This window comes from Nerophis ophidion, linkage group LG06 (genome assembly GCF_033978795.1).
Source record: "Nerophis ophidion isolate RoL-2023_Sa linkage group LG06, RoL_Noph_v1.0, whole genome shotgun sequence".
NCBI lineage: Eukaryota > Metazoa > Chordata > Actinopteri > Syngnathiformes > Syngnathidae > Nerophis > Nerophis ophidion.
The window spans coordinates 78,228,885-78,253,300 of record NC_084616.1 but is presented as its reverse complement, the minus strand read 5'-3'; the positions used below and the strand labels follow the sequence as shown (position 1 = coordinate 78,253,300).

The following is a 24,416-nucleotide window of genomic DNA, read 5'->3' as shown; positions in this document are numbered from 1 at the left end:
TTGTCAAAATATACAAACCCCGTTTCCATTTGAGTTGGGGAAATTGTGTTAGATGTAAATATAAACAGAATACAATGATTTGCAAATCCTTTTCAAGCCATATTCAGTTGAATATGCTACAAAACTCATAATTTTTTTTTTTTTTTTTCAAATAATTAACGTAGAATTTCATGGCTGCAACACGTGCCAAAGTAGTTGGGAAAGGGCATGTTCACCACTGTGTTACATCACCTTTTCTTTTAACAACACTCAATAAACGTTTGGGAACTGAGGAAACTAATTGTTGAAGCTTTGAAAGTGGAATTCTTTCCCATTCTTGTTTTATGTAGAGCTTCAGTCCTTCAACAGTCCGGGGTCTCCGCTGTCCTATTTTACGCTTCATAATGCGCCAAACATTTTCCATGGGAGACAGGTCTGGACTGCAGGCAGGCCAGGAAAGTACCCGCACTCTTTTTTTACGAAGCCACGCTGTTGTAACACGTGCTGAATGTGGCTTGGCATTGTCTTGCTGAAATAAGCAGGGGCGTCCATGAAAAAGACGGCGCTTAGATGGCAGCATATGTTGTTCCAAAAGCTGTATGTACCTTTCAGCATTAATGGTGCTTTTACAGATGTGTAAGTTACCCATGCCTTGGGCACTAATGCACCCCCATACCATCACACATGTGTAAGTTACCCATGCCTTGGGCACTAATACACCCCCATACCATCACACATGCTGGCTTTTCCACTTGGCGTCGATAACAGTCTGGATGGTTCGCTTCCTCTTTGGTCCGGATGACACGATGTTGAATATTTCCAAAAACAATTTGAAATGTGGACTCGTCAGACCACAGAACACTTTTCCACTTTGCATCAGTCCATCTTAGATGATCTCGGGCCCAGAGAAGCTGGCGGCATTTCTGGATGTTGTTGATAAATGGCTTTTGCTTTGCATAGTAGAGCTTTAACTTGCACTTACAGATGTAGCGACAAACTGTATTTAGTGACAGTGGTTTTCTGAAGTGTTCCTGAGCCCATGTGGTGATATCCTTTAGAGATTGATGTGGGTTTTTGATACAGTGCCGTCTGAGGGATGGAAGGTCACGGTCATTCAATGTTGGTTTCCGGCCATGCCGCTTACGTGGAGTGATTTCTCCAGATTCTCTGAACCTTTTGATGATATTATGGAGCGTAGATGTTGAAATCCCTAAATTTCTTGCAATGTCACTTTGAGAAAGGTTGTTCTTAAACTGTTTGACTATTTGCTCACACAGTTGTGGACAAAGTGGTGTACCTCGCCCCATCCTTTCTTGTGAAAGACTGAGCATTTTTTGGGAAGCTGTTTTTATAGCCAATCATGGCACCCACCTGTTCCCAATTAGCCTGCACACCTGTGGGATGTTCCACATAAGAATTTGATGAGAATTCCTCAACTTTATCAGTATTTATTGCCACCTTTCCCAACTTCTTTGTCACGTGTTGCTGGCATCAAATTCTAAAGTTAAGGATTATTTGCAACATGAAATATGTTGTCTTTGTAGCATATTCAACTGAATATGGCTTGAAAGGGATTTGCAAATCATTGTATTCTGTTTATATTTACATCTAACACCATTTCCCAACTCATGTATTAGTTATTATGGTCATCTAATTAGATATCATGGTAATCTAATTATTTACTATGGTCATCTAATTAGTTACTATTGTAATCGTATTAGTTACTATCGTCATCTAAGTAGTTTCAATGGTAATGTAAGTCACAGCAATTTAGACGAGGTGTGGGTGGAGAGCGTTTCCACAGAGTGTTTCCAGAGCCTAAAATGGGACAGACGTGGAAGGAGATTTTTACAACAAAGTTCTAAAGCTTAGTGATCTATCAGATTGTCATTTTTTTTTACCCTTTGCGTTCATGTTTTGCCGTGTTTGTTACATTTTTGTAGCATTTTGCTTGATTGTAAAATATCTGGATGACGTTCATATGTTGTCAATATTCAGTGTTTTATCCTTCGTAGTTAATATTGTAAATCCCACATTCTTTATTTTCATGTACATTCTGGATGTCTCATTCAGTAAAAAAAAAATATATATATATATATTCCATTCCATGAGGTGGTGACTTGTCCAGGGGGTATCACACCTTCCGCCCGATTGTAGCTGAGATAGGCGCCAGCGCCCCCCGCGACCTCAAAAGGGAATAAGCGGTAGAAATGGATGGATGGATATTCCATTCCGGTCATCACGTTTTTAGCATTCAATCAGAAATTATTGTGAGGTTTTGTGTCAGTGTTCCTAAAAAATAAATATACCGGCCCCCAGACACATTTTTTTCCTCTAAATTTGGCCCCCTGAGTCCAAATAATTACCCAGGCCTGCTCCGAAAGACAAAGCCATGAACCAGCATGGGCAGCGCTGCGGTTCAGGCCCGTGGAAAAGGAGGAGGTACCGCAGGGTGGGGAGGAGTGGTCTGAGGGGCGGACCCGGAGGGCCTAAAAGGTTTATATAGTTTAGCGGCTTCCCCCTCGTTCTGCCTTGTGTCTGTGACTTCCCATTTCAGCCATCCCAGCCCGTGCCTCTCTGTCTCTCTCTTTAAGAGCTTCTCCAGCACACAATGCAAACCTCCAAGCAACAAACCACCTACTCGGTGCGCTCCTCCACCGGGGGCAGAGACTACATCACGGGCCCTGCCTACAAGGCCCCCACCATCCACGGCGGGGCCGGCAGGTCCCGCGTCAGCATCTCGTCCAGCGTGCGCAGCGGGTTGGGATCCGGAATGGGAACGGGCCAAGGAGCCGGGGGCTTCTCCGGCGGCATCAAGGTGACCTCCGGCAGCGGCGGCATGGGCAACGCCAGCATCACGGGCAACGAGAAGTTCGCCATGCAGAACCTCAACGACCGCCTGGCCAACTACCTGGAGACGGTCCGGAACCTGGAGCAGGCCAACCAGAAGCTGGAGATTAAGATCAAGGAGGCCGTGGCCAAGAGCGGACCCGACTTCAGAGACTACAGCAAGTACCAGGTCATCCTTGACGACCTGAGGAGGAAGGTGGGTGTACTAGGTCATAGGTCTAGTATATGAATGAAAACCATAGTCATCATACATGATTCCAGCCAGCCAGAGTTAATAATCGGCAACGAATGCCTAACAGAGAGTGGACTGGACTCCGGTGGGTCCATGCCCCCCCCCCCCACCCCCCCGAACCCCCCCTCCCTGTTCCGCTGTGGGGCCAGCAACTGGGGGGAAGGGGGGCTGGACCGGAAACGGTAGAAAGGAGGAATGTTGAATGGTGAGGGGTCAAAGAGGCAGGAAAACAGTAGACAAAACAAACAAAAGCATACTACTGTAATTTTGTTCCACCTTCTCACTTTATTATACAGTATAGTGTATTATAGTGTCTACTAACCCCAACCCTAACCCTATATTGCACAAAGAAATTGTTAATAAGAAAAATAGAATATTCCCCAAAAATATAATAACGATAGCAAATAATAAAGGATAGGTCTTTTTTGTCTGGAAACACGTACAACAAAGCTTTGTTTTCCGCACAAACCCGTTCAAGATTAGACAAACAAACAGTGTACAGGGCTACAGAACAGGCGCCCCGTAAAAGGTGGGGAAAAGGTAAAACGCTGGGGAAGAAGATGATTGGTAAAAAACCTCCATGCCATGCACACATAAACATGTAACATTTAATCATGACAACTCGCAACAGGCTGTGTTTGTATATGCCCATTGTCTTGGGTGAGTTGATGTAGTGTCCATAGGCCTGGGGCCGTTCTGCATGCAAGCAAATGTTCAACCCCAGGTGTCGTTGAGGAGGGAGGGGTAATATTTTGGTAGAGTGGCCGTGCCAGCAATTTGAGGGTTCCAGGTTCGATCCCCGCTTCTGGGAACCTAGTCACTGCCGTTGTGTCCTTGGGGCGAGACACTTTACCCACCTGCTCCCAGTGCCACCCAAAACTGGTTTGAGTGTTACTCAGATATTGGGGTTTCATAATGTAAAAGCGCTTTGAGTCACTAGAGAAAAGCGCTATATAAATATAATTCACAATTCAATTCAATGCAACAATAACAAACCATATTGAAAAATACATGTGCAGTTATGTTTAAAAACAATGGTACATAATGACACATTAGGTTGTAAAATAATAATATATATGGGGGGGGGGGGGGGGGGGGCTGAATAGTGTCTTTTGTTTGGCCTGCGACATGTTCTGGGAAATGTACATATTTAATAATTTAATATAACTGTTTTCTTCATACAGTTTAGGGTGTACCCTGCCTTCCGCCCGAATCCAGCTGAGATAGGCTCCAGCACCCCCCGCCACCCCAAAAAGGGACAAGCGGTAGAAAATGGATTGATGGATATTTAATGTGCAAAATGTAACAACGTGGCCGCCCTGGATATTCATTGAATGTTTGGTATGCTGCCCTCGGTGGAAAGAGTTTGAACAACTCTGTTCCATCCATCCGTTTTCTACCGCTTGTCCCTTTCGGTGGGTGCTAGAGCCTATCTCAGCTACAATCGGGCGGAAGACGGGGTACACCCTGGACAAGTCAGATAGACAGATAACATGCATACAGTAGGGGCCAATTTAGTGTTGCCAATCAACCTCTCTCTGTTTTATATTTTAATTATTTCATTTTAACTCTTGAATTTCCAGCCCTCCATTTTTTACCGCTTGTCCCTTCTGGGGTTTGGTTTGGTTTATTCAGGATCCCCGTTAGTCAAGACCGCCGTGGAGACTATTCTTCCTGGGGTCCAGGCCACATCATCACACAATCACAAAACAAAATATTACAATGTAGTACAACATGATCAAATAATAAAATGTTGTAATACAAAAATAGCAACAATAAAGAACCAAAAATAATAATAATAACTTGGAGTTTACAAAATAATGTTCATACCAAAGATAAAAAGAGCAATATATATATATATATATATATATATATATATAGCAAAAAACAAAAAAAACAAAACAATGGCCTAAATGGTCTTTGGTACACATTAGTGTACCAAAGACAAACAATAAGTGACGAAAAAGTACCATCTATTCATTTTCTACTGCTTGTCCCATCATCAATAAAAATAGAGTGTCCGCCCCGAGATCGGTAGGTCGTGAGTTCAAACACCGGCCGAGTCATACCAAAAACTATAAAAATGGGGTCTGTCACCTCCCTGTTTGGTGCTCAGCATCAAGAGTTGGAATTGGGGGTTAAATCACTAAAAAAAATGATTCCCGGGCGTGGCACTGCTACTGCCCACTGCTCCCCTCACCTCCCAGGGGGTGGAACAAAGGAATGGGTTGAATACAGGGGGTAATTTCACCACACCAAGTGTGTGTGTGTGTGACTATCAGTGGTACTTTAAGCTAATATGTACGAAAAAAAAACATTTTTTTAGCAAACTGTCAGGTTCAAACCCCGAACTATATTTATTAAACAAGACAAGAAGCAAGGAATCAGGCAGTTTTACTGGGCTTTTTTTATTTTTTATTTCCCCCCCCCCCAAAAAAAATTTGATGGATTAATAGATTTAAAACAATATTATTCATTACTTAGAGTAACACATACAGTATTTTTTTTTTAAATATAATAAAAAATAATAATAACAATACTAACTTAGATTTATATAGTACTTTTTTTATGTGTATGTATATATATATAGTATGTATACTGAAAGGAAAATGTGGTTTTTTTGTGACAAGTACTTTAAACAATGATATAGAAATAAAAACTAAATGTGTTTTGTCCTTTAGATCTCGATAGTCCTAAAAACATGAGAAGGAAGGCCGACGGAGCCATTTTTTTTCCGTGGGTGGGATTATAAACCTTCAAACGGCTTCTTCCACCCCCATGGGACAAAACACACACACTGACGTCAGCAACGACGACACCGCCAATGAGAAGTCAATTATCGCCCATGCAAACATGACCCAGCCCACACGCACACACACACACACACACACACACACACACACACACACACACACACACACACACACACACACACACACACACACACACACACACACACCCTGACCTCCATCACCACCATCCTGATGTAAATCCCATGCCCCCATCCTATTCACTAAATATTATGTTTGTCCGCAGACACCACAGCACTTGCCTCTGTGGCGGCCTCTAATTGGCTCTTGGACCTCGCTTTTTCTTTATCTTTTGTGGACGTCCCAAAAGTAAACATTGCCAACCATATGTCAACCAAATGTACACACAGTAAGCTTGCAAACTTTACCACCGGGACTTTAGTAAAACTAACACGTCTGTTTGTTTACCTTTTGATCTTTGGCAAATTGTACTCAAAACGTGTAGATATTGATGGGTTATTAGAAGGGATGTCCGATTATTTCGGCCGATAAATGCTTCTTTAAAATATAATATCAGAAATTATCGGTATCAGTTTTATGACTTTATAAAGCGCCACTATGTACACGGACGTTGGGAGAAGTATAGAGCGCCAATAAACCTTAAAGGCACTGCCTTTGCGTGCCGACACAGTCACATGATATCTACACACAAGTGAATGCTACGCATACTTGGTCAACAGCCATACAGGTCACACTGAGGGTGGCCGTATAAACAACTTTAACACTGTTACAAATATGCGCCACACTGTGAACCCACACCAAACAAGAATGACAAAACAAATTTCGGCAGAACATCTGCACCGTAACACAACATAAATGGGGCGGCATGGCGTAGTGGGTAGAGCGGCCGTGCCATAACCTGAGGGTTGCAGGTTCGCTTCCCACCTATTGACATCCAAAAAATCGCTGCCGTTGTGTCCATGGGCAGGACACTTCACCCTTTGGCCCCGGTGCCGCTCACACTGGTGAATGATGAATGAATGATTGGTGGTGGTTGGAGGGGCCATAGACGCTAACTGGCAGCCACGCTTCCGCCAATTTACCCCAGGGCAGCTGTGGCTAAAAATGTAGCTTACCACCACCAGGTGTGAATGAATGATGAGTTCCCACTTCTCTGTGCGCGCTTTGAGTATCTAACAATAGAAAAGCGCGATAAATCTAATCCATTATTATTATTATCATTATGATGACTTTAACACTGTTACAAATATGCGCCACACTGTGAACCCAAACCAAACAAGAATGACAAAACACATTTCGGCACCGTAACACAACATAAACACAACGGAACAAATACCCAGAACCCCTTGCAGCACTAACTCTTCTATGACAAACACATTTCGGGAAAACATCTGCACCGTAACACAACATAAACACAACGGAACAAATACCCAGAACCCCTTGCAGAATTAACTCTTCTATGACAAACACATTGCGGGAGAACATCCGCGCCATAACACAACATAAACACAACGGAACAAATACCCAGAATCCCTTGCAGCCCTAACTCTTCTATGACAAACACATTTCGGGAGAACATCCGCACCGTAACACAACATAAACACAACGGAACAAATACCCAGAATCCCTTGCAGTACTAACTCTTCGATGACAAACACATTTTGGGAGAACATCCGCACCGTAACACAACATAAACACAACGGAACAAATACCCAGAACCCTTTGCAGCACTAACTCTTCTATGACAAACACATTTCGGGAGAACATCCACACCGTAACACAACATAAACATAACGGAACAAATACCCAGAAACACCGTAACACAACATAAACATAACGGAACAAATACCCAGAACCCCTTGCAGAATTAACTCTTCTATGACAAACACATTTCGGGAGAACATCCGCACCGTAACACAACATAAATACAACGGAACAAATACCCAAAACCCCTTGCAGCACTAACTCTTCGATGACAAACACATTTCGGGAGAACATCCGCACCGTAACACAACATAAACACAACGGAACAAATACCCAGAACCCCTTGCAGCCCTAACTCTCCCGGGACGCTACAATATACACCCCCCTCCGCCACCACCTACCCCTCCTCCTAACTCAACACCGCCCCCCTACCCCCCCCCCCCCCCCCCCCGCCCACTGTAACTGAGTGTGCAGCCCCAAACGTTTCTCCTCATGAGCTAAATTGAACTCTGTCTCTGCCTGATTCCTTGCTTCTTGTCTTGTTTAATAGATGGTTTAGTGTTTGAACCTGACAGTTTGCTAAAAAAAGAAAAAAGTTTATTTCGTCCATATTAGTAGCTAATAATTACTAACAAAACGTCATCCTTAAATTTTTCAGCATATGGTCTTCGGTGGACGTCCCTAAAATAAAAAATACTTCAAATGACAAACACCAATTTTCACTGCAAAAAGTCAGTGCTCAAAAACAAGAAAAAAAAATACTAAAATTAGGGGTATTTTTTTTTTTACTAAGCAAAATTATCTGCCAGTAAAACAAGAAAATTCGGCTTGTCAAGACTTTACAAAACAAGTAAAATGAGCTAACCCAAAAATACCTTAAAATAAGTATATGCTCACTAATAACAACTGTACTACTATATAGAGTACGTATCTTCTATTGTTTCATTGAAAATAAAAACTGCAAAAGTCCATTTGGCTGTCATCTGATTTAATAGGAGAAAAGTTGGAAAAGTCGGCAAAAGTCCCCAAAATGTTCATAATACCTCCCCAGGTTCGAGTCCCACAAGTCCCGCCGTCGCCGGCCAGGATGTCCAAAATGTCCAAAACGCGCCCAGCAAAGTCCGACGGGAAGGCGGGGAGAAAAGTCTGTAAAATTTTCAAACACCACACCCGGTTCGAGTGGAAAAAGTCTAGAGACTTGTCTCTGGTTCGAGTGCCACAAGTCTAAAGACTTGTCTAAAGACTTGTGGCACTCCATGTGGGACTCTAACTTGGGTGGGTATTTTGAACAATTTTGGGACTTTTGCGGAGTTTTCCAACTTTTGATGACTTTTGTCACTTTTTCCCCCACTTCCTGTGGGACTATGCTGGGTGCGTTTTGGACATTTTTTAACATCCCAGGACTCGTGCGGCCGGCGGCGGGACTCGTGGGATTGAAACCTGGGGAGGTATTTTGGAAAAAATTGGGACTTTTGACCATTTTGGCCACCGTTTCTTCTCTTTGTCCCCGCCTTCCTGTGCACCGTTGCTGGGTGTGTTTTGGACAAAAATAGTTTCAAGCAAGTTTTACTCAGCATAGGTCAGGGGTCACCAACAAGGTGCCCGCGGGCACCAGATCGCCCGTAAGGACCAGATGAGTCGCCCGCTGGCCTGTTCTAAAAATAGCTCAAATAGCAGCACTTACCAGTGAGCTGCCTCTATTTTTTACATTGTATTTATTTACCAGCAAGCCGGTCTCACTTTGCTCGACATTTTTAATTTTAATACAAAACTCAAATAGAATTTGAAAATCCAAGAAAATATTTTAAAGACTTGGTCTTCACTTGTTTGAATAAATTCATTTATTTTTTTACTTTATTTTTTATAACTTTCAGAAAGACAATTTTGGAGAAAAAATATAACCTTAAAAATGATTTTAGGATTTTTAAACACATATAATTTTTTACCTTTTAAATTCCTTCCTGACAATTTAAATCAATGTTCAAGTATTTTTTTTTGTTATTATTGTAAAGAATAATGAATACATTTTAATTTAATTCTTCATTTTAGCTTCTGTTTTTTCGACAAGGAATATTTGTGAAATATTTCTTCAAACTTATTATGATTAAAATAAAAAAATATGTATATTTTGGCAAATCTAAAAAATCTGTAGAATCAAATTTAAATCTTATTTCAAAGTCTTTTGAATTTTTTTTTTAATTTTTGTTCTGGAAAATCTAGAATAAACAATGATTTGTCTTTGTTAGAAATATAGCTTGGTCCAATTTGTTATATATTCTAACAAAGTGCAGATTGGATTTTAACCTATTTCCTGATTAATCTTAATCAGGAAAAATTACTAATGATGTTCCATAAATTATTTTTTTATTTTTTTTCAAAAAGATTCGAATTAGTTAGTTTTTCTCCTCATTTTTTTCGGTTGAATTTTGAATTTTAAAGAGTCGAAATTGAAGATAAACTATGCCTCAAAATTTAATTTTCATTTTTTTCGTGTTTTCTCCTCTTTTAAACCAGTCAATTAGATGTTTTTTTTTCATCATTTATTCTCTACAAAAAAAACTTACGTAAAAGGAAAAAAAATGTACGACGGAATGACAGACAGAAATACCCATTTATATATATATATACATATATGTATATATATACACACATATATATATATATATATACATATATATACATATATGTATATATATACACACATATATATATATACATATATATATTATATATATATATATATATATATATATATATATACACACATATAATTATTTATTAAAGGTAAATTGAGCAAATTGGCTATTTCGGGCAATTTATTTAAGTGTGTATCAAACTGGTAGCCCTTGGCATTAATCAGTAGCCAAGAAGTAGCTCTTGCTTTCAAAAAGGTTGCTGACCCCTGGACTATAGCAACGTCCTTTAAGCATAAGAGTTGTATGTCGGTTGAGGGTTGCTATTTGTGACTTGTTTTTTAATTAGCTTGTAGCAGATTGTTGGAATAAGATTACAGGAAAAAAACCATAGAGCAAACAGAGACAACGTACAGAAAAAAAGCTGAAATTGTAACAAGCATGATTACACTTTCAACCAGAGTGCGTGGAGCTGTACCTTACAGAGCGTGGTGGGAGACTGTAACTGAGTGTGCAGCCCTAACTGTTTCTCTTCATGAGCTAAATTAAACTCTGATGCTGCCTGATTCCTTGCTTCATGTCTTGTTTAATAGATAGTTTGGTGTTTGAACCTGACAGTTTGCAAAAAAAAAAGGTTTTATTTCTTCCATATTAGTACCTAATAATTACTAACAAAACATCATCCTTACATTTTTCAGCATATAGTCCTCGGTGGACATCCCTAAAATAAACAATACTTCAAATGACAAAGACCAATTTTGTGAACAACAGGACTATTATAAATGTAAGCAGATGCTACTGTATTCTTAGCCTGTGCATCAGAATCCGATCTGAACTCTGTCTCTGCCTGATTCCTTTTTTCTTGTATTGTTTAATAAATAGTTCTGTGTTTGAACCTGACAGTTTGCTAAAAAAAAAAGGTTTTATTTCGTACATATTAGAAAGTAATAATTACTAACAAAACGTCATCCTTACATTTTTCAATATATGGTCCTTGGTGGACGTCCCTAAAATAAACAATACTTCAAATGACAAACACCAATTTTGTAAACAACAGGACTACTATAAATGTAAGCAGATGCTACTGTATTCTTAGCCTGTGCATCAGAATCCGACCTGAACTCTGTCTCTGCCTGATTCCTTGCTTCTTGTCTTGTTCAATAAATAGTTATGTGTTTGAACCTGACAGTTTGCTAAAAAAAAAAGGTTTCATTTCGTACATATTAGAAACTAATAATTACTAACAAAACGTCATCCTTACATTTTTCAACATATGGTCCTTGGTGGACGTCCCTAAAATAAACAATACTTCAAATGACAAACACCCATTTTGTGAACAACAGGACTATTATAAATGTGAGAAGATGCTACTGTATTCATAACCTGGGCATCAGAACCCGATCTGAATACGATGGCTCTTTTGTGAACCCATTGCAGGTGTTCGACGCCACCATGGACAACGCCCGCCTGGTCCTCAACATTGACAACGCTCGCCTGGCAGCCGATGACTTCAGAGTCAAGTGAGGCGCTATTGTTTTGTTACAACCTGCACGCAACCTGAAGCCAAACAGCTGCAGGCCCGCCCTGGTCTGACCGCTCAATGGCTCCAAGGATGAACACATTGTTTGTCACCTCTGCATTATTGACGGAGGCTACGCCGCTTGATTGCTACCGACCTTCCGGTATAACCAGTCGGCCTTGGTCTGCTCCGTTTCAGGTTTGAGTCCGAGCTGGCCATCCGCCAGTCCGTGGAGGCCGATATCGTTGGTCTGAGGAAGGTGATCGATGACACCAACATGAGCCGCATGAACCTCGAGAGCGAAATCGAAACCCTGAAGGAGGAGCTGATCCATCTGAAGAAGAACCACGATAATGTGAGCTCAAGTTGGACTCGTGCGCTAACTTTCTTCTGGCCTCAGATCAGCTCGAATGATCGCATTAGTTAGAGGCTATAAAGCAGGGGTGTCTAACTCATATTAGATCGGGGGCCACGTGGAGAAAAATATACTCCCAAGTGGGCGGGATTAGTAAAATCACGGCACGATAACTTAAAAATAAAGACAACCTCGAAGATTGTTTTATTTGTTTAAAAAATAGAACAAGCACATTCTGAAATTGTGCAAATCATAAAGAAGTTGGTTTTATATTTAATAAACATAAAAAAACCAAATAATAATAAATATATAAAATACATATAGATAATAAATATAAATACAATTAATACAAATACTGTATTGTATTAGTAATTTATACAAATACAATGCAATACCCCCCAAAAAAACTACTTATAAATAATAAATAATTAATACAGATACAATTAATACAAATACAATTAATACAAATACGGCATTTTATTAATTAATTAATACAAATACAATGCAATACCCCCCCTCCCCCAAAAAAACCAAACGAAAAAAAAACATTTCTAAATAAAATATTTGTTGTTCCACTTTCAACCCTTCAGTCTCTAGACCAGGGGTGTCAAACTCATTTTAAATCGGAGAAAAAACATGGAGAAAAATCCACTCCCAAGTGGGCGGGACTAGTGAAATCACGGCACGATAACTTAAAAATAAAGACAACCTCAGATTGTTTTGTTTGTTTAAAAATAGAACAAGCACTCTCTGAAATTGTATAAATCATAATGTAGTTGGTGTTATATTTAATAAATATAAAAATAAAATATATGATAATAAATATATAAATTACATATAAATTATACATCTAAATAACTATACAAATAAATAATAATAAATATATAAATTACATATAAATAATAACAAATATATATATTAATATATATGAATATAAAAATAAACGTGTTGTTTATTTGTTGTTATATATATATTTTATGAACAAATCATGTGATAATGTTCATCAGTCAACTCACTGGTGTTGACTTCAAATCTATCAAGATAAAAAAAGATATCAGAATCAAATTATTATATATTATATATGTATTTTGATCATTTTACTCGGCTGATGTACTAACATCATGTGGTTTATTTTGTACATATGTAGCATCATCTACAAAGATACAAAGAATTGCTATGGCAACATCTAGTGGACAGAAAAGCTGTTTCTTCCATTCAAAAATGAGCAAACTCATACCGAGGGCCGGATAAAACCTGTTGGCGGGCGTGATCCACGTTTGACACCCCTGCTTTAGAGCCATTTGCTACTTTGCCATGCATATTTTGGGGGGCAAACGTTGAGATGTATAAAGTTTGCACACACCTTCTCCTCATTCAATACGTTTTCTTTATTTTCATGACTATTTGCATTGTAGATTGTCACGGAAGGCATCAAAACTATTGACTGAACTACTGATTACCGCTTTGCACACTCTTGGCATTCTCTCAATGAGCTTCAAGCACACCTGTGGAGTGAAACCCGTTTCAGGTGGACTACCTCTTCAAGCCCATGGAGAGAATGCCGAGAGTGTGCAAAGCAGTAATCAGAGCACGGAGTGGCTGTTTTGAAGAAATTAGAATACAAAACATGTTTTCATGTTAGAATATAAAACATGTGTTCATTCATAGTTTCGATATGACAATCTACAATGTGAATAGTCATAAAAATAAAGAACACACATTTAAAGATATTACCTTTATGCCCGACAAAATTATTTTATCGTGTCTTGTTAAGGAAATGCTTTGTTCTGGCCTGCGATTGGCCAAAACAATTTTTCGGTGCCCCCCTTTGCTTTGGTATCAATCAATCATCAATCGATCAATGTTTGTTCACATAGCCCTAAATCACGAGTGTCTCAAAGGGCTGCACAAGCCACAACGACATCCTCGGTTCAGATCCCACATAAGGGCAAGGAAAAACTCACAACCCAGTGAAATGTAAATGTGAATGACTATGAGAAACCATGGAGAGGACCGCAAATGTGGGTGAGCCCCCCTCTCTAGGGGAGACCGGATGCAATGGACGTCAAAGAGGTCTAGCATAACATTGTGAAAGTCCAGTCCATAGTGGATCTAACATAAGAGTGTGAGAGTCCAGTCCATAGTGGATCTAACATAATAGTGAGAGTCCAGTCCATAGTGGATCTAACATAATAGTGTGAGAGTCCAGTCCATAGTGGATCTAACATAATAGTGAGAGTCCAGTCCATAGTGGATCTAACATAATAGTGTGAGAGTCCAGTCCATAGTGGATCTAACATAATAGTGTGAGAGTCCAGTCCATAGTGGATCCAACATAATAGTGAGAGTCCAGTCCATAGTGGATCTAACATAATAGTGAGAATCCAGTCCATAGTGGATCTAACATAATAGTGTGAGAGTCCAGTCCATAGTGGATCTAACATAATAGTGTGAGAGTCCAGTCCATAGTGGATCTAACATAATAGTGTGAGAGTCCAGTCCATAGTGGATCTAACATAAGAGTGAGAGTCCAGTCCATAGTGGATCTAACATAATAGTGTGAGAGTCCAGTCCATAGTGGATCTAACATAACATTGTGAAAGTCCAGTCCATAGTGGATCTAACATAATAGTGAGAGTCCAGTCCATAGTGGATCTAACATAATAGTGAGAGTCCAGTCCATAGTGGATCTAACATAATAGTGAGAGTCCAGTCCATAGTGGATCTAACATAATATTGTGAGAGTCCAGTCCATAGTGGATCTAACATAATAGTGAGAATCTAGTCCATCGTGGGGCTATCAGGAGACCATCCCGAGCGGCGACGGGTCAGCAACGCAGATGTCCCCAACCCTCCACCCCGGGTCCCGACTCTGGACAGCCAGCACTTCATCCATGGCCAACGGACCTGTCCCCCCCGCCCCCCCTTCCACAAGGGAGAGGGGTGCAGAGTAGAAAAGAAAAGAAACGGCAGATCAACTGGTCTAAAAACGAGGTCTATTTAAAGACTAGACTATACAAATGAGTTTTAAGATGGGACTTAAATGCTTCTACTGAGGTAGCATCTCTAACATTCCAGAGTACTGGAGCCCCAATGGAAAACGCTCAATAGCCCGCAGACTTTTTTTGGGCTCTGGGAATCACTAATAAGCTGGAGTTCTTTGAACGCAGATTTCCTGCCGGGGCATAGGCAAGATAGGATAGAGCTAGACCGTGTAGTATTTTATACATAAGTAGAAAACCCTTAGTCACATCTTAAGTGAGCCAGTATAGGCGTAATATGATCAAACTTTCTTGTTCTCGGCACCCTGTAAAATGTTTTTTCATCCGGATTATTTTATGGGTTGTGGCTCGTCCGGTAGAGCGGCCGTGCCAGCATCTTGAGGGTTCCAGGTTAGATTCCCACTTCTCCCTTCCTAGTCACCTCCATGGTGTCCTTGGGTTTGTTTCACCCACCTGCCCCCAGTGCCGCCCAAACCGGTTTAAATGTAGCTTATGCATGTCGATAATGAGTTTCACTATGTAAAACGCTGTGAGTCACTAGAAAAAACGTGACATATGATTCATTCAACTTCATTTTCTTCTGGCCTCTGATTGGCTGGAAATACTTTATGGTTCGTTTTTGTGTTGCCAAGACATATATAAGAACTGTTGCATTTTGACCAGACGTCCCTCCGAGGGAATTTAAGTTGCTGGTCAATCCCAAGTTCTTTTGATGACACATAAGCTGATTTTAAATGAAAACCCAGAACAGAATAGATATTTTGCAATTTATTCCAAAGCTTTGGAGAGACCAACCTAAAAAAACAACACATTCAATTCGCATCGCCAAGTTGATCTGACAAACCCTACGAAGGCGCTCTCTTAGCCCCTATCTCCCCTTCCCCCACACCCACCGGAACAAATCCACAAATCTGTTCTTCTGCTAAGTCTTGGACAGGGAGAGATAAGAAGGGAGTTATGGCTAGTCCTCACATTCCTACAGCTTCAAGGTTAACATATGCAGTTTACTTAGCAGACAACCGTAAAGAGCACAAATAGAAAAACACCAGCTGTTTTCAAATATGACTAAGGAAAAAATATATAACTCTTGAATATGGATATATGTAGATATCAATCTCCATCAGAACGTAGCGCAAAAATGCTGCTCCTGCCGTGTTCAAGTGTTGTCGAAAACATTACTGAAACATCTGAATATGATTTGTTTCCTTCTTGTTTTATTGAGCTGTTTAATAAGACTAATCCGATCCATATTTGGCCACGCAGACAAGGTCAAAGAACATAAATCCAGAAGCTCCAGACAGTTTTACTGCACATACCTAGACAAAACACGTGATTACGTTTGAAAGAAACCAGGATCACGACGTGTTTTCACGACAACCCTCTTTCTTTATTTCTTCCCAGGAAGTATTGATGCTTCGTAACCAGATCGCCCAGTCAGGAGTCCACGTAGATGTGGATGCTCCCAAAGGACAGGACCTCGCTCAGATCATGGCGGAGATAAGGGCCAAGTATGAGAAGATGGCACTGAAGAACCAGGAGGAGCTAAAAGCATGGCATGAATCTCAGGTAAAATATCGGCCAGAAGTTCAAACCAAGCATGAGGTCTTTGAATGACTTTGAAGAAGTCTTTTCCTGATTCCAGATGACAGAAGTGCAGACCCAGGTCACCGTCAACACAGAGGCCCTGAAAAGTTCCCAGACAGAGATGAACGACCTGCGCAGACAGCTTCAAACCCTGGAGATCGAGCTGGAGTCCCAGAGGAGCTTGGTGAGCAGGGCTTCGTCAACACGCACTTAACACCAGGCTTATCTCAACACCCTGATACGCCTCACTCAGCACCCTCACTCGGACTTTGTTGGCATAAGCTTCACACACGGCTGACCCGTCGCCATGGTGCCGTCATCAGCCGGCTGGCTTCACAGTCGTTAACCCCTCCGCTCCCACTCTGGCAGAAATCCTCCCTGGAAGGCACGCTGAGGGACACAGAGATGCGTTACAACATGGAAGTGGAGTCCTTGAACTCCGTCATCATGAGCCTGGAGGCTGAGCTCACGCAGCTTCGTAACAACATCCAACTGCAGACCCAGGACTACGAATCTCTGCTCAACCTCAAGATGAAGCTGGAGGCTGAGATCGCCACCTACAGAAGACTGCTGGACGGCGGAGACTTCAAGTGTGTAGATTTCTGATCCACTTCAGCGGTGGGACCAAATGTGATATTTGATGACTTTATTCTCTCTGTTCAGGCTGCAGGATGCTCTTGAGGACCAGAAAACAGTGAAGACCAAGGTGATGACGGTGACACAGACCCTTGTGGACGGCAAGGTGGTCTCCTCCTCCACAGAGACCAAAAACCTTTGAAGACCGGAAACCGCAACGGAACGTTCGCAGCAACCATAGCAAAATAAAAAAAATCTAGTTGGGTAAAAAGCTGACCTTTTGCTCCAATTGACTTGTGGCTTTTTAGTAAAACAGCAACTAACCATTAGACTCTAAACCCCCGCGCAGTGATTAGCTTGACTGCTTAAGTAAACGACTCCTCCACGGACTGACTGTATGCAAAACTGGACCGGAAGAAAACTAACATGATCTTTTTTTATTTATTTCATCAAAGACGTTCTGCTATTTATGTTTAGGTGCCGGCCTGCAGATGTCTGCTGACCTTCAGAGGCCAGCTGATGGATGTTTTTAGAAAATTTCAAAAGCAATACGAGAGCCATTTTACTGTAAACCATCACTTGTCACTTGGGACATCCTCGGTTTTCTTTCTGTCCAGTTATGTCCGTCTCTCTGTCCAACTGTGAGGTTCTGACATATCAATAAAGTTCATTCCAGGATATGGTCTGTGTGCACCTTGTTTTACATACCGCTACTTTAAAAGGAACACATTCTAACTCAATCAATCAATGCATCAATCAATGTTTATTTATATAGCCCCAAATCACAAATGTCTCAAAGGACTGCACAAATCATTACGACTACAACATCCTCGGAAGAACCCACAAAAGGGCAAGGAAAACTCACACCCAGTGGGCAGGGAGAATTCACATCCAGTGGGACGCCAGTGACAATGCTGACTATGAGAAACCTTGGAGAGGACCTCAGCTGTGGGCAACCCCCCCCCTCTAAGGGACCGAAAGCAATGGATGTTGAGCGGGTCTAACATGATACTGTGAAAGTTCAATCCATAGTGGCTCCAACACAGCCGCCAGAGTTCAGTTCAAAGCGGATCCAAGACAGCAGCCAGAGTCCCGTCCACAGGAAACCATCCCAAGCGGAGGTGGATCAGCAGCGCAGAGATGTCCCCAGCCGATACACAGGCGAGCGGTACATGGCCACCCGATCGGACCGGACCCCCTCCACAAGGGAGAGTGGGACATAGGAGAAAAAGAAAAGAAACGGCAAATCAACTGGTCTAAAAAGGGAGTCTATTTAAAGGCTAGAGTATACAAATGAGTTTTAAGGTGAGACTTAAATGCTTCTACTGAGGTAGGATCTCGAACTGTTACCGGGAGGGCATTCCAGAGTACTGGAGCCCGAACGGAAAACGCTCTATAGCCCGCAGACTTTTTTTGGGCTTTGGGAATCACTAATAAGCCGGAGTCCTTTGAAGGCAGATTTCTTGCCGGGACATATGGTACAATACAATCGGCAAGATAGGATGGAGCTAGACCGTGTAGTATTTTATATGTAAGTAGTAAAACCTTAAAGTCACATCTTAAGTGCACAGGAAGCCAGTGCAGGTGAGCCAGTATAGGTATATATGTATGTATATATGTATATAAAAGTATATACAGTATAGGTATATACGTATGTATGTATGTATATAAAGGTATATACAGTATAGGTATATATGTATGTATATATGTATATACAGTATAGGTATATATGTATGTATATATGTATATAAAGGTATATACAGTATAGGTATATATGTATGTATATATGTATATAAAGGTATATACAGTATAGGTATATACGTATGTATATATGTATATAAAGGTATATACAGTATAGGTATATATATATGTATCTAAAGGTATATACAGTATAGGTATATATGTATGTATATATGTATCTAAAGGTATATACAGTATAGGTATATACGTATGTATATATGTATATAAAGGTATATACAGTATAGGTATATATATATATGTATCTAAAGGTATATACAGTATAGGCATATATGTATGTATATATGTATATAAAGGTATATACAGTATAGGTATATATGTATGTATATATGTATATAAAGGTATATACAGTATAGGTATATATGTATGTATATATGTATATAAAGGTATATACAGTATAGGTATATATGTATGTATATATGTATCTAAAGGTATATACAGTATAGGTATATATGTATGTATATACAGTATGTATATAAAGGTATATACAGTATAGGTATATATGTATGTATATATGTATATAAAGGTATATACAGTATAGGTATATATGTATGTATATATGTATATAAAGGTATATACAGTACAGGCGTAATGTGATCAAACTTTCCTGTTCTTGTCAAAAGTCTAGCAGCCGCATTTTGTACCAACTGTAATCTTTTAATGCTAGACAAGGGGAGACCCGAAAATAATACGTTACAGTAATCGAGGCGAGACGTAACAAACGCATGAATAATGATCTCAGCGTCTTTAGTGGACAGAATGGAGCGAATTTTAGCGATATTACGGAGATGAAAGAAGGCCGTTTTAGTAACGATTTTAATGTGTGCCTCAAAGGAGAGAGTTGGGTGGAAGATAATACCCAGATTCTTTACCGAGTCGCCTTGTTTAATTGTTTGGTTGTCAAATGTTAGAGTTGTATTATTAAATAGAGGTCGGTGTCTAGCAGGACCGATAATCAGCATTTCCGTTTTTTCTGTGTTGAGTTGCAAAAAGTTAGCGGACATCCATTGTTTAATTTCATTAAGACACGCCTCCAGCTGACTACAATCCTAACTAGGGGTAGTTAGAAAAATGAAGGTTACATCTAAATGCCGCACTTGGTTTTAATAATGCATTCAATTGAATAATGTAAACGATAACACTTAAGCTACGTCTATAAAACAGGCGTCAAAACTCAAGGCTCGGGGGCCAGATGTGTTCCGCCTAAAATTGCTTTAAAACAGGGGTCACCAACGCGGTGCCCGTAAGGACCAGATGAGTCTTGTTCTAAAAATAGCTCAAATAGCAGCACTTACCAGTGAGCTGCCTCTATTTTTTTAAATTGTATTTATTTACTAGCAAGCTGGTCTCGCTTTGCTCGACATTTTTAATTCTAAGAGAGACAAAACTCAAATAGAATTTGAAAATCCAAGAAAATATTTTAAAGACTTAGTCTTCACTTGTTTAAATAAATTCATGAATTTTTTTACTTCGCTCCTTATAACTTTCAGAAAGACCATTTTAGAGAAAAAATACAACCTTAAAAATTATTTTAGGATTTTTAAACACATATACTTTTTTACCTTTTTAAATTCCTTCCTGTTCTTTCCTGACAATTTAAATCAATGTTCAAGTACATTTATTTTTTTTCATTGTAAAGAATAATAAATAAATAATAAATACATTTTTTCGACGAAGAATATTTGTGAAATATTTCTTCAAACTTATTATGATTAAAATTAAAAAGAATTATTTTGGCCAATCTGGAAAATCTTTAGAATCAAATTTAAATCTTATTTCAAAGTCTTTTGAATTTCTTTTAAAAATGTTGTTCTGGAAAATCTAGAAGAAATAATGATTTGTCTTTGTTAGAAATATAGCTTGGTCCAATTTGTTATATATTCTAACAAAGTGCAGATTGGATTTTAACCGGGGCGGCATAGCTCGGTTGGTAGAGTGGCCATGCCAGCAACTTGAGGGTTGCAGGTTCGATTCCCGCTTCCGGCATCCTAGTCACTGCCGTTGTGTCCTTGGGCAAGACACTTGACCCACCTGCTTCCAGTGCCACCCACACTGCTTTAAATGTAACTTAGATATTGGGTTTCAATATGTAAAGCGCTCTGAGTCACTAGAGAAAAGCGCTATATAAATATAATTCACTTCACACTATTTAAAACATGTCATCAAAATTCTGAAATCAACATTAATCAGGAAAAAAATCACTAATGATGTTCCATAAATTATTATTTTTAAATTTTTTCAAAAAGATTCGATATACCTAGTTGTTCTATGCTTTTTTTCGGTTGAATTTTGAATTTTAAAGAGTCGAAATTGAAGATAAACTATGTTTCAAATGTTTTTTTCCCTGTTTTCTCCTTTTTTAAACCGTTCAATTAAGTGGTTTTTTCATCATTTATTCTCTACAAAAAAACCTTCCGTAAAAGGAAAAAAATGTACGACGGAATGACAGACAGAAATACCCATTTATATATATATATATATATATATGTATATATATATATATATATATATATAGATTTATTTATTAGAGGTAAAGAGAGCAAATTGGCTATTTCTGGCAATTTATTGAAGTGTGTATCAAACTGGTAGCCCTTGGCATTAATCAGTACCCAAGAAGTAGCTCTTGCTTTCAAAAAGGTTGCTGACCCCTGCTCTAATTGCTTCAAAATGTGATATCGGAAATTATCGGTGTCGCTTTCAAAAAATTAAATGAATGACCTTTTAAGCACTGTTGTACAGAGCGGTACATATCCGGTAAAACACGGATATAAACCCAGTAAGCAGCCTCTCTCCTCTCCCACAAACAACACAGGAGTTGACGACATGAGAGGTTTACTGGCGACGCTCGATGACCTCATCAAACCGCCGCGAGCGCAGCATAACAACAAGAAGAGTGTGTTGTTGCCGGTGCTGTAGCCTCTTCAAGACTCATAAGGAGATACACAATGAATACAAGCGGATGATACTATTTGATACTAGGGTTGTACGATATACCGTTAGTAGTATAGTACCGCGATACTAATGAATCATATTCGGTCATACACCGCTCCTAAAAAGCATCATCAATTACATTGCTGGTTTTACGAGCAGAGGAGCATGTTCGGCAGCGCACAATCACAGAGTACTTACGAGCAGACAGAAAAGGGAGAACGGACGCATTTTGGCTTAAAAACTAACGATAAAAGTGACGTTATAACACTGAAACGCCCTCAGGAAGAGGTGCTTTAAAACATGGCTAGCTAGCTCGCGGCTACTTCTAAATTACTAATCCTGGCCTCCATGGTGATGAATAAAGTACGTTTCTTACAAGTATCACCCCTGCTGGATGAGGAATTTCCAAAGAAATTTCACTACGTAGCAACGTAAACAAACGCCATTGGTGGTTCTACACCTGAAATCCACTGTAATGATACCAAGTATAGCGGCATATCTACTCAACTCTACTATGATTATGTCAAAAATGTTTAGTATCACAAAATGTTTTTTAATTAAAAAAAAAATGTATATTATATTAGGAAGAATGTCCTTGGACACAAATTATGACTGTTGTATGATCCTGTAACTACTTGGTATCGGATCCATACCTAAATTTGTGGTATCATCTAAAACTAATGTAAAGTATCCAAAAAGAGAAGAATAAGTGATTATTACATTTTAACAGAAGTGTAGATAGAACATCTTAAAAGAGAAAGTAAGCAGATATTAACAGTAAATGGACAAGTAGATTAATAATTCATTTTCTACCACTTGTCCTTAATAATTCTGACAAAATAATAGAATGGAAAATGACACAATAAGTGACTGCGTACGCATACTTGCCAACCCTCCCGAATTTTCCGAAAGACTCCCCGATTTCAGTGCCTCTCCCGAAAATCTCCCGGGACTACCATTCTCCCGAATTTCTCCCGATTTCCAGCCAGACCTGAGTGAGGACAGTCTGCCCGCACGTTAGTACACTGACACACAACATCCGGATTCCCATCATGCATTGCTTCAAAACTACGGCAAGTAGTAATGTCCAAAAAAAAGATAGTGACAGAGAATTCAACCCTAAACTCACCCCTTTCCTGCAAATTAAGTTTGACAGATGCTGCCCATACCTATGCTCCTTCAAAGGCTGTGCTACTGGCTGTACAGCATTGCACTTTCAAATACAACAATGAGTAGAGAGGAGTGTTATGTGTGTGTATATGTGGAAATAAATGAAGAAATACTTGAATTTCAGCATTCATCCCCCCAAGTTGCCCACCGGGGTCACAATGTAAACAAACGCCATTGGTGGATCTACACCTCAAATCCGCTGTAATGATACCAAGTACAGGGGCGTATCTAGTCGACACTGCTATGATTGCGGTCCTCTCCAAGGTTTCTCATGGTCACTGTCATTGACGTCCCACTGTGGTGAGTTTTTCCTTGCCCTTATTTGGGCTCTGTACCGCAGATGTCGTTGTGGCTTGTGCAGCCCTTTGAGACACTTGTGATTTAGTTTGTCTTTGCAACATCTACAACAAGGGAGTCTAAAGTGCGGCCCGGGGGGCCATTGGGGGCCCGCAGGTCATTCTTTTACGGCCCCGAGGTGAATTTTAAAAATACAATTCAAAAATATAAAAAATAAAAGTGATATAAAAGCGCAAACAGGTGAAATGTAACAAGAAAATGTTGCAATACTTTAATAACACAAAGCTGCCATTCAGGCTGTTTCTTTCTTTAAAAAATCATAATAAATCAAAACCAATTTAATTTTGAATTATTGACCTATTCATAGCTTCGATTACGTCACTTTAAATATTCCACTTTGAGATATTTTGGGGGGGAAATGTTGCATATTTTGTGTTTGCCATGTTAAAAACTGTGCTGTTTTTTTAAAGAAAGGCCTAAAACAAACAAAATATAAACAACAATACAACTTAAACTTGACGAATATATCTGAAGTTGATCTCGAGATTATTGTGTTAAAAGTAAACTGTAAAAAAAATGTCAAATTTATTTTTTAACACATTAATGAGTAGGACACTTTTGGATCCCCAATTATTTTAGTCCAGGGGTCAGCAACCTTTTTGAAAGCAAGAACTAATTTTTGGGTACTGATTAATGCCAAGGGCTACCAGTTTGATACACACTTCAATAAATTGCCAGAAATAGCCAATTTGCTCAATTTACCTTTAATAAATAAATAAATATATATATTTTAAAAAATGGGTATTTCTGTCTGTCATTCCGTCGTACTTTTTTTTTCCTTTTACGGAAGTTTTTGTCTAGAGAATAAATGATGAAAAAAACACTTAATTGAATGTTTTAAAAGAGAATAAAACAGGGAAAAAATTTTAATTTTATTTTGAAACAACTGTTTATCTTCAATTTCGACTCTTTAGAATTCAAATTTCAACCAAAAAAAGAAGAAGAGAAAAACTACCTAATTCGAATCTTTTTGAAAAATTAAAGAAAATAATTTA

At 39.4% G+C, this 24,416-nt stretch overlaps 1 protein-coding gene and 1 long non-coding RNA gene across 3 annotated transcripts in view; one reads left to right on the top strand and one right to left on the bottom strand.

Moving 5' to 3' along the window:
* LOC133553994 (uncharacterized) overlaps window positions 1-24,416 on the bottom strand; it is a 96,423-nt gene that overhangs the window by 13,348 nt on the left and 58,659 nt on the right. The gene's annotated exons all lie outside the window — the stretch shown is intronic.
* LOC133555275 (keratin, type I cytoskeletal 18-like) lies at window positions 2,497-17,883 on the top strand. Its single transcript, XM_061904908.1, has 7 exons — window positions 2,497-3,025; window positions 11,607-11,689; window positions 11,887-12,043; window positions 16,447-16,611; window positions 16,688-16,813; window positions 16,999-17,219; window positions 17,293-17,883. Exons 1-7 carry the CDS (start codon window positions 2,591-2,593, stop codon window positions 17,405-17,407), a joined length of 1,302 nt encoding a protein of 433 aa, XP_061760892.1. The 5' UTR covers window positions 2,497-2,590; the 3' UTR covers window positions 17,408-17,883.